This window comes from Mustela nivalis (assembly GCF_964662115.1).
Source record: "Mustela nivalis genome assembly, chromosome: 11".
Classification (NCBI taxonomy): domain Eukaryota; kingdom Metazoa; phylum Chordata; class Mammalia; order Carnivora; family Mustelidae; genus Mustela; species Mustela nivalis.
This window is the reverse complement of record NC_139030.1, coordinates 105,141,063-105,153,269: the sequence shown is the minus strand read 5'-3', so window position 1 is coordinate 105,153,269 and position 12,207 is coordinate 105,141,063. Positions and strand designations below refer to the sequence as shown.

The window sequence follows — 12,207 nt, the reverse complement described above, 5'->3', positions numbered from 1 at the left end:
TCACAAGCTTGTGTTTAAATAGCTCACAATTTTTAACTGTGGAATTTGATTGATTTTGTGGTAGGCTGTAGACTTGTGTACTGTTGGCTACAATCAGATCTTTACAGGGCGCCTGGGTGGCTCAGTGAGTTAAAGCCTCTGCCTTCAGCTCAGGTCATGATCCCAGGGTCCCGGGATCAAGCCCCGAGTCGGGGTCTCTGCTTGATGGGGAGCCTGCTTCCCCCCATCTCTCTGCCTGCCTCTCTGCCTACTTGTGATCTCTGTCTGTCAAGTAAATAAATAAAATCTTAAAAAAAAAAAAACCTGTTACAGGTTTAAAAAAAACCCCAAAAAACCCAAAATGTATTCTCCAAATTTCCTCAATGTTTTTAATTGAACTATTAGATAGTAATAATTATAAAGACTGTTAAAATGTATAATAATAATTTATTAAAGGGCGCCTGGGTGGCTCAGTGGGTTGAGCCTCTGCCTTCGGCTCAGATCATGATCTCAGGGTCCTGGGATTGAGCCCCCTGTCGGGTTCTCTGCTCAGTGGGGAGCCTGCTTCCCCCCATCTCTCTGCCTGCCTCTCTGCCTACTTGTGATCTCTATCAAATTAACAAATGAAATATTTAAAAATAATAATAATAATTTATTAAGTACACTGTGGTAAAGGCTCTAAGAAAATTGTCTCTTTTATTTTGCCATCATTTGACAATTGGGGAAATTGAGGCCCATATGGGGTAAGTAATGTGTCTGAGGTCACCAGTGGGTGAAGTTGGGATTGGAATTTGAGTCAATCTTTCTCTCTGCAGCCTGTGGCTTTACCCATGTACTGTTTTCATTATTAGTTCTTACTGTGTTACTACACTATCATTTTAAGAGCAGCCTAGTTCTAGGAACACCTAGATTCTATTTATAGCAGAGGAAGCCGCCCACGGTATCTCACTTACAGCTAAGTGGAGTGGACTCTTGGTAGCACCGGAGTCCGAGTCTTCAAAGCCATGATTGGTTCTTTCTAAAAGCTGTAAAGACAAAAAGAAAACATGTATGTGAGAAATTTGCAGAAGGAATCTGCCTTTATGGATACGAATGTTGACGTCAATGCCAAAGAGGCTTCAATAATGTAAAAAACGATGCTTCTTAGCAATATAAGAAACCCGCTGCAACACATCTGAAACAAGAAATTGGACATAGCATATCTCAGACAAATACTCTAACTGAACCTTTCAACTTCTAGATCATCTCAGGATTTGCTGATGAGAAAAAGGCTGTCATACTTGAAAGATGCTCAGCCTCACCAATCCAGGAAAATAATTCATGTTTAATCCACTTTTCACCCAGCAGGTCATAATGCTGAAAAATTTTAATACCTAGTGTGTATTCCATTATCAAACACACATGTACTGGAGATAGTGTTGGAAGAAACATGTAAGTCTCCTGTTCTCATGGAGCTTACATTCTAGGGAGGGAAATCATAGATAAGCAAATACGGAAATAAGATAACATCTGCTAATGACATGATGTGATACCGGATGCCTGAGAAGTTACTTAACAGCTGATGATCAGGGAAGTCCTCTCCAAGGAAGTGACAAAGTTAAGACCTAAATACCATGAAGAATTAAACCAAGTAAAAGTGTGGCAGGAGAGTATTCTGGAGGAGGAAGTTGTGGAGAAGGGGGTTCAAATGCATCTAGGGGGGACAAACATGGTGAGTGGAAGGAACAGAAAGGATAGTGTGACCAGGGATGATGCTGGTGAAGGTATCAGGAAAAAGACATTCTCATGAACTCTTTGAGGGAACAAATTGCTAAAACCTTCCTGGGCAATTTGTGCTTAAATTTGACCCTAGGAATTAATTCCTAATAAATAATTAGACTAGTGCACGATGATGCATGTATAAAGAAAGTTCTTCAATGAATATTTGATGAATGATCACCAGTGTACCTAGACACTGAAGATTCAATAATAAATAATATTACAATATCCATTTTCTTCAGGGGGGAGACAGAGTAGGCATAAAAGAAAGAAGTTAAGCAGTTAATTAGAAAATAGTATGTGCTACAGAGAAAACTAAAACCGGAAAGGAGGGTTCAGAGAGCCAGAGGGGAGGTCAGTTTGCAACTCAACAGGATGATCAGGGAAGGGCTTCTGGGCTGAGAAAAGTCTTGAGGGTGATGAGAGAGCCTTGTGGACATCGGGGGAGGAGTTTTCCAAGCAGAGAGGCCAGCAGCTGCCACATCTCTATGGAATAGGCGTGCTTAAGAACATCCAGGATGCTGGAGCAGAGTGAGCCAAGACGAGAATGATAGGAAAGGAAACCAGAGGGATGGTGACGGGCAGGGGGTGGGAGTGTCATCAAGAGCATTCTGGATTGTTCTAAGAATTTTGACTTTTCATCCTGAAATGGAATTTCAGTGTAGTGGTGTTTTTTTTTTTTTTTAAGATTTTTTAAAGATTTTATTTATTTATTTGATATATATATAGAGGAGGCAGGAAGAGACAGATGGGGAAGCAGGCTCCCCACTGAGCAGAAAGCCCAATGCGGGCCTTGATCCCAGGACCCTGGGATCATGACCCAAGCAGAAGGCAGAGGCTTTAACCCACTGAGCCACCCAGGTGTCCCTCAGTGTAGTGTTTTGAGCAGAGGGATAACATGTTCTAACTTTTATGCTCTAGGGAGGGCAGAGAGAACCTTAAATAGCCCAAGAGAGAAATAACAGTGGCTTAAAGCAGTGGAGAGCAGTGGGGTTGGAGAGAAGTAGTTGGATTGTAGATATTTTAAGAGGTAGAATCAATAGGATTTCCTGATGGATTGATTGAATATGAATGTAAAAAAAAGATGGAAGTCAAGAATGACTTCTAGGGGGCGCCTGGGTGGCTCAGTGGGTTAAAGCCTCTGCCTTCAGCTCAGGTCATGATCTCCGGGTCCTGGGATTGGCCCCCTCATCGGGCTCTCTGCTCACCAGGGAGTCTGCTTCCTCCTCTCTCTCTGCCTGCCTCTCTGCCTACTTGTGATCTCTGTCTGTCAAATTAAAAAAAAAAAAAAAGAATGACTTCTAGGATTTTGTCTTATGCAAATGGAAGGATAGAAGTTCCATGAACTGAGATGAAAAAGACCAAAGGTGGAAGGCACTGTGGGAAGGAATGAAAGTTTGGTTTTGGAAATGGTAAGTCTGAGATGTTTTAAAAATATTCAAAAGTGCATACCAACCAAACAGCTGTTGGGTACATGGGTGTGGAGTTCAGGTATTTAAAGCCACAGGATTAGATGAGATGAGTAAAGTAAACAGAGATGAGAGATGAGGAGAGACTTGGAATGATGAGGGGGAGACAGCAGGGAGACAGACTGAGCAGATGGACTAGAAGGAACACCAGGAAGTGTGAGGTCTGGAAACCAAATGAAGAAAGAGTTTCAATGAGATAATGAGTAACCATGTCTGAAGTCCTAAAAGGTCAAATGAGTAAAATGAGCCCTGAGAATTGACCCCTGGGTTTGGCAACACGAGACTATTAGTGACTCTGTGAAGAGCACTTTAACAAAACACTGTTTCTATGAAAAAAAAATTAGAAAAAAAGACAGCAACAGAGATGGGTTAAAGAAATTGAAGTGGGGCAGGGACTTTAGGGGAAAACGGCAGAGTGGGCAGTTTGGAGGCTCACCTCATCCAGATACAACTAGATAACACCCATATCAGAGTAAATCACCCAGAAAACAATTCAAAGATTGGAGGAACAGACTCTCCACAGCTGTGCATAGAGAAGAGGCCACATCAAAGAGGGTGGGAAAGGCATAAATGTGGTTGGGAGCTAAATGGACCTGCAGGACTGCTGGAGGGAGAGAGGAACAATGGGGGCACAGAGAAGGGTGAGAAACAGACCCTTACACCAAGGACCCCAGGCACAGGAGCCTGCACAGGGAAGATAAATCCCCATAACATTTGGCTTTGAAAATAGGGGGGTCTAATTTCTTGAGTTCTTATGATCAGTGGGGCTTACCACCTGGAACTTTAAAATTCAGTGAGCTCAGCTCTAGGAGAGCCAGGAGGGTGACAGGAAGTGGAGTCCTGCCTTTAGAGAGACAGCATAACAAAGAGCCCAGAGAGGCAGCACAGAAGCAGCAGTTTAAAAAAATGCCTGGGATATATGCAAAGAAGATTTATTTACTAATCTCACAACAACATTTATTTACTAATCTCACAACATGTGCTAGAGGGGCAGGAATTTTTAGGAGACTATTCTAAGAAAAAAAGAGTTGGCAGGTATCATTATCCTCACTTGTCCCCTAGCCTAGACACACTGGCCAACATTTTCCACCTACCTTGCTAACAGTACCCCTGGCCTAGTGTGCTTCTCCACACCTGCCCCCTTCAATATGTCCTTGGCCGGAGCCCATCCAAATTGGTGCCACAAGCCTGGTGGTGTGCAAGCAGCCCTGACAGGAGGCAGTGCTACATGAGAGTGACTCCTTCCCTGGGGAGAATGGAGGATAATGACACACACCAGTCTACTGTGGCTCCATTGCTGGGCTGGGAGCAGACATCAGATCTGACTGTGAGCCCTGCTGAGCAACAAAAGCTTCTCAGGAGACAACAGAGGGAAAATGGCCTGCAGTTTGGTGCTACTGCATCTCTGGCAAATCTTTGGTTTGACCCAGCTCAAGCCCAAGTCTGGCCCACTGATAACACAGGGACCAAACCTTGCTGCAAAACAATGAGAGCTATCAGAAATGACTGCACTGAAGGCAAAAGCAGCTCGATCACAATAGTGGGGTGCACACAACACTCATAGGAGATACCCCAAAGCACCAGGTTCTGGTAAACAGGGGATTTTGCACTGCAGGGAGCTATTGGATCTCTTATTCATAAGGCCACTATTTTCAAGAGCAGGAGATGTAGGGGACTTTCCTAGGACATAGAAACACACACACAGTTAGACAAAAATGAGGAGACAGAAGAATATGTCCCAAATGAAAGAACTGAACAAAATCACAGCAAGGGAGCGAATTCAAATGGAGAGAAGTAATATACTTGATAGAGAATTTAAAGTAATGGTCATAAAGATACTTACTAGACTTGAAAAAAGAGTGGAGGACCTCAGTGAGACACTCAACAAAGAGAAAACAAAAAAAGAGTCACTTGGATGATGATGAACTCAATAACTGAAATTAAGCATTTCCTAGATGAAATAAATAGTAGACTAGAGGGAGCAGAAGAATAGTCAGTGACCCAGAGGACAGAGTAATGGAAAACAATCAAAGTGAACAGGAGAGAGAATAATAATAAAAATAAACACGGACTTAAGGAATTCAGTAACATCATCAAGCATGATAGCATTCACATTATAGGAATCCCAGAAGAAGAGATAGGAAAGGGGGCAGAAAATTTATCTGAAGAAATAATGTCTGAAAACTTCCTGAATCTGGGGAAGGAAACAGAAATCCAGATCCAGGAATCACAAAGATTCTCCAATAAAAATCTACCCAAGGAGGTTCACAGCAAGACACATAGCAATTAAAATGCAGCAAAGTAGTGATAAAGGGAATTTTAAAAGCAACAAGAGAATAGAAAGCAGTTATATAAAAGGGAAGCCCCATTAGTCTATCAGTGGAGTTTTCAGTAGACACTTTGCAGGCCAGAAGGGAATGGTATGATATATTCAAAGTTCTTAAAGGAAAAAAAAAACAAACACAGCAACCAAGAATACTCTACCCAGCAACGCTATCATTCAGAATAGAATAAAGAGTTGTTTCTCAGTCAAACAAAAGTTAAAGGAATGCATCACCACTAAACTAGCCCTACGAGAAATGTTAAAGGGGACTTTTTTTTTTTTTTTTAGAAGAAAGATCACACATGTGTGTGCACAAGCAGTGGGAAAGGGCAAAGGGAGAGGAAGAATCCCAAGCAGGTTCCACACTCAGCACTGAGCCTGACTCAGGGCTCAATCCCACCACCCTGAGCTCACAACCTGAGCCTAAATCAGGTGTCAGATAGTTAACCAACTGAGACAAAGGCCCTACAGCCCCTAAAGGGACTTTTTGAATGCAAAGAAAAGACCATAAGTAGAAGAAAAGTAGGAGGCATAAAAGCAGTGAGTTAGCTATATTACAAAAATCAGTCAAGGGATCATAAAATAAAAGGATGTCAGGTATGATACCATATATCTAAAACATGGAGGTGGGAAGGGGAGTAAACAATGGGTTCAAACTTAAGCAGTTCTCAACTTAATATGCACTGCTACATGCGTAAGTTATGTATAAACCTGGTAACAACAAATCAAAAACTAGCAACAGATAGACAAAAACGAAAACAAAAACAAAACAAAACAAAAAACCAAAAGAAAGGAATCCAAATATATCACTAAAGAAATCCAGCAAACCATGGAAAAAAACAAGCAAGAGAAGAAAGCAACAGAGAAGAACTACAAAACAAACATAAAACAAGTAGTGAAACAGCAATAAGCACATCCCTGCCAATAACTACTTTGAAGGGCGCCTGGGCGACTCAGTCTGTTAAGTGTCTGCCTTTGTCTCAGGTCATGATCCCAGAGTCTTGGCATCCAGCCCCACATTAGGCTTCCTGCTCAGTGAGGGATTCTGCTTCTCCCTCTCCCTCTGCCTCTCCCCCCAACTCATGCTCAAGCACGTTCTCTCTCAAGTAAATAAATAAAATCTTAAAAAAATTAACTCCTTTTAATATAAATGGACTAAATGTTCCAATCAAAAGACATGGGTTGAGAGAATGGATAAAAAAGTAAGACCCATCTATATGCTGCCTATAAGACTCATTGCAGATTGAAAGTTAAAGTATAGAAAGGCATTTATCATGCAAATGTAAGTGAAAAGAAAGCCAGGGTAGCAGTACTTATATCAGACAAAGTAGACTTTAAAACAAAGACTGTAACAGAGGACAAAGAAAGAAACTCTATGGTCATAAAGGGAATGATCCAACAGGAAGATGTAACAACTATAAATATTTTATGCACTCAACATGGAAGCATCCATATACATAAAGCAGCTAATAACAAGTAACTGACAATAATACAATAAGAGTAGGGGACATTACCACCCCACTCACATTAATGGATAGACCATCAGACAGAAAATCATCAAGGAAACAGTGGCTCTGAATGATACACTGGAGTAGATGCATCTATTCAGAACACTCCATCCTAAGACAGCAGAATACACATTCTTTTCAAGTGCATATAAAACATTCTCTAGAATGGATCACATACTAGGCCACAACACAAGTCTCTACAAATTCAAATAGACTAAAGTCATACCATGCATCTTTTCTAACCATAGTGCTAAGAAACTAAGAATCAACCATAAGAAAAAATTCTGGAAAGAACACAAATACATGGATTTTAAATAACATGCTACTAAACAATGAATGGGTCAACCAAGAAATCAAAGAGGAAATTAAAAAAAAAATGGCAGTAAATGAAACATAATTGTCCAAAATCTTTGGGACACAGCAAAAACTGTTGTAAGAGAGAAGTTTATAGCAAAACAGGCCTACCTCAAGAAGCAAGAAAATTTTTTTCTCAAATAAACAAACTAATGTTACCCCTAAAGGATCTAGAAAAAGAATAAACCAAACCACAAATCACTAGACAGAAAGAAGTAATAAAGATTAGAGCAGAAATAAATGAAATAGAAACTGAAAATAAAACAAAACAGATCAATGAAACAAGGAGATGGCTCTTTGAAAAGATCAACAAAACTGATAACCTTTAGCCAGACTCATCTAAAAAAAAAAAAAAAAGAGAGAGAGAGAGAGAGAGGGCTCAAATAAACAAAATCAAATGAAAGGGAAGAAATAACAATTGATAGTACAGATAAAAAGAATTATAAGAGAATATTATAAAAACCTATATGCCAACAAACTAGAGAATCTAGAAGAAATGGTTAAATTCCTAGAAACATTTAACCTCTTGAAACTGAATCAGGAAGAAATAGATAATTTGAACAGACCAATTAGCAGCAATGAAAACAAAGCAGTAAAAAAAAAAAAAAAAAAAACTCCCAACAGTTTTTTTTTGTGAAGCAGATGGCTTCACAGGCAAATTCTACTAAACACTTAGAGAAGAAGCAATACCTATTCTTCTTAAAGTATTATAAAAAGCAGAAGAGGAAGGAAGGCTTCCAAATTCAATCTACGGAGCCAAAATTATCCTGATACCAAAACCAGATGAAAACACTTTAAAAAAGGGAGAACTACACGCCAACATCTCTGATGAACATAGATGCAAAAATCCTCAACAAAACACTGCAAACTGAATACAATAATACATTTTTTTAAAAATCATTCAATGGGTGCCTGGGTGGTTCAGTCATTAAGTATCTGCCTTTGGCTCAGGTCATGATCCCAGGATTCTGGGATCAAGCCCCAAATCGGGCTCCCTGTTCAGCAGGGATCATGCTTTTCCCTCTCCCACTTCCTCTGCTGTGTTCCCTCTCTCGCTGTATCTTTCTCTTGGTCAAATAAACAAAATCTTTAAAAAAAATCATTCACCATAATCAAGTGGGACTTATTCCTGGGATACAAGTGTGGTTCACTATTCAGAAATCAATCAATGGGATACATCACATTAATAAGAGAAAGGATAAGTCAATATAATCATTTCAATAAATGAAAAAAAATCATTTGACAAAGTACAACATCCATTCATGTTAAAAACCCTCAACAAAGCAAGTTTAGAGGGAACATACCTCAACAAAATAAAGGCCACACATGAAAAATCCACAGCTACCATCATACTTAGTGGGAGGAAAACTGAGAGATTTTCTCCTAATCTTAGGAACAAGACAAAGATGTCCACTTTCACCATTTGTATTCAGCATAGTACTAGAATTCCTAGCCACAGCAATGAGACAAGAAAAAGAAATGAAAGGCATCCAAACTGGTAAGGAAGAAATAAAACTTTCAGTCTTTGCAGATGACATGATACTATATATGGAAAGCCCTAAAGATTCTACCAAAAAAAAAAAAAAAAAAAAAAAAAACCTTGCTAGAATTGATAAATGAATTCAGCAAGGTTGCAGGATAAAAATCAATATATAGAATTCTGTTGCATTTCTATACACTAATAATAAAGTAGCAGAAAAAGAAATTAAGAGACCAATCCCATTTATAATTGCACCAAAAAGGATAAAATACCTAGGAATAGACTTAACCAAGGACGTAAAAGAGCTGTACTATGAAAACTATCAAATACTGATGAAAGAAACTGAAGGTGACACAAACAAATGGAAAGATATGCCATGCTCATGGATTGGAAGAACAAATATTTTAAAATGTCCATAGCACCCAAAGCAATCTACACATTCAGTGTGCTCCCTATCAAAACACCAACAGCATTTTTCACTGAACTAGAACAAATAAACCCAGAATTTGTATAGAACCACAAAAGAGCCCAGATAGCTAAAGCAATCTTCAAAAAGAACAAAACCGGAGGTATCACAATCACAGATTTCAAGATATACTACAAAGCTGTAGTAATCCAAATAGTATGGTGCTGGCCCAAAAGCAGATACACAGATTGATGGAATGGAATAGAGAACCAAAAAACAAACTTGTGATTACATGGTTGATTAATTTTTAACAAAGAAGGCAAGAATATGCAATGGGAAAAAGATAGTCTCTTCAAAATATGATGTTGGGAAAACTGGACAGCTACATGCAAAAGAATGAAACTGGACCACTTTCTTACATGACACACAAAAATAAATTCAAAATGGATTAAGGACCTAAACATGAGACCTGAAACCATAAAAAGCCTAGAAGACAGCATAATCAGTAATTGTTCTGACATCAGTCATAGCAACACTTTTCTAGATATGTCTCATAAGGCAGGAGAAACAGAATGAAAAATAAACTATGAGGACAACACCAAAATAACTGCTGTGCTTCTGCACAGCAAAGGAAACAGTCAACAAAATAAGAAGACAACAAACTAAATGGAAGAAGGTATTTGCAAATAACGTATCTGATAAAGGCTTAGTATCCAAAATATGTAAAGAGCTTACACAACTCAACACCAAAAAACCAAAAAACCTCCAAACAATCCAACTAAAAAATAGGCAGAAGACATGAACAGACATTTCTCCAAAGAAGACCTCCAGATGGCCAACACGTAAAACAATGCTCAATATTACTTATAATAAGTGAAGTGCAAATCAAAACCACAATAAGGTATCACCTCACACCTGTCAGAATGGCTAAAACCAAAAACACAAGAAAAAACAAGTGTTGACAATATGGAGAAAAATGAACCCCTGTGTACTGTTGGTGGGAGTTCAAACTGGTCTAGCTACTGTGGAAGACAATATGGAGGCTGCTCAAAAACTAAAAACAGAGTTACAATGTGATCCAGTAATTCTACTACTGGTACATACCCAGAGAATATGAAAATGAAAACACTAATTTGAAAGGAATGTGCACCCTTATGTTCATCACAGCATTATTTACAATAGTCAAGACATGGAAGCAGCTTAAGTTTCCATCAACAGACGAATAGATAAAGAAGATGTGGTGTATATATAGACAATGGAATATTACTCGGCCATAAAAACGAATGAAATCTTGGCATTTGCAACAACATGAATGGATCTAGAGACTATAATGCTAAGTGAAATAAGTTAGTCAGAGAAAGACAAATGCCATATAATTTTACTTATATGTGGATTTTAAGAAACAAAACAAATGAACAAAGAAAACAAGAGACAAACCAAAAAACAGACTCTTAAATCCAGAAAACAAACTGATGGTTACCACATGGGAGTGAGGGGGGGATGGGTGAAACAGGAGAAAGGGCGTAAGAGTACACTTATCTCGATGAGCACTGAGTAATGTGCAGAACTGCTGAATCACTATATTGTACACCTGAAATTAATATAACGCTGTATGTCAACTATATTAGAATCAAATTTTTGAAAAGCTTACATAAATAAAGTTTCTAAGTAAATAAATAAATAAGAGTGGTGTAATCAGCCATTGAGATAAATTATCCCTCTTTATGGTGCCTTTAAATTCTTCTTTGCATAGTGATGTATCCAAAAAGAACAAAAACCCAACACCTAAAGCAGTGATGTGTGATGAACGTGGCAGTACTCAATATCCCCTCTGGCTTCCTAACCAGTGGGCTTGGACTGCAAAAGCTACACAGTTATGAACTGTTTCCTAGACTCTCCTGAAGTAGGTTCCAGATGTAACTTAAGTTCCACCAAGGAGACGCACTACCCTGAAATGCTGACAACAGACACGAGCAGAGGACATCTCTGTGATTTCTGACGATGGGCACAGCTGTGAAGACTTTGTCTTTCAGCTCCCTGGGTGCAGGCTCCCCCCCTAGTGAGGGTGGAGGAATCAGACACAGGGACACCGGGCATCTGCTCTTGGCAGTATGGATCAAGCAGATGCTGTGGGGCTCTAAGACCAACAGTGGTGGTACTGACAAGTGTGTCCCCACCCAACAGCCAGGATGATATGCCCATAGAACAGCTCTTCTGGTGACTATTTTCTGATTCCCTGCACCCTGACTATGGGGAAGGGGCAACCGCCCGGCTAGCCCAAGCTCAGAGTTCAGGCTCATTTCTGGAGGATCACCTTAGTGTTTCCTCTTCTAGACAGCCCACCAATCTTGTAAATACCTACTTTTTAAAAATCATATTTTTTTCTGCTCAAAATAGCTTCCTTTGTTTCTGTTTCCTTCAAATGAAACCTGATTGATTCAAAGAGTAATGGAGTTTATCATAACAGTTTTCTTAATGGGGGAGGCGAAGGGGAAATTACACCACTCAATGCACCAGAAAGCAAAACTTCCTAAAATCCACTCTATCCATTTTTATCCTGGAAAGTCCCAAACTTCTTAAGTGGAAAAAAACATTTTTAAAAGCAATATATGTAGAATAGTAGTAGCATTTCCATTTTTTAAAAAATCTATACTCATGTGATGACAGATGCAGAGAAAAAGCCTAGAAATCCCTACCCTAAAATGTTTAGTACAATAACCTAAGAGTGGGATTACGGATGAATTTTGTTTTCTTCTTTCTCTTTCCTCATTTTTTTTTTCAGTAACTATGTATTACTTTTGTAATCAGAAAAACATTAAAGCTATTTCTATCAGGGGAAAAAAATAAAAGCTATTAACCTTCCTTTTCTTTCAATAAAATGATATTCATGGACCGCCCCCCCCCCAAGTAGGTCCAGAACTCCTTTCTAG

General features: G+C 39.1%; 1 protein-coding gene across 12 annotated transcripts in view; it reads right to left on the bottom strand.

The window, feature by feature from the left end:
* ANKRD44 (ankyrin repeat domain 44) overlaps positions 1–12,207 on the bottom strand; it is a 312,848-nt gene that overhangs the window by 41,222 nt on the left and 259,419 nt on the right. For all 12 annotated transcript variants that reach the window (XM_082689038.1, XM_082689037.1, XM_082689042.1 and 9 more), the window contains one exon: positions 933–1,004. In XM_082689038.1, coding sequence (XP_082545164.1) covers positions 933–1,004 — 72 coding nt within the window. The remainder of the gene's footprint in view (positions 1–932; positions 1,005–12,207) is intronic.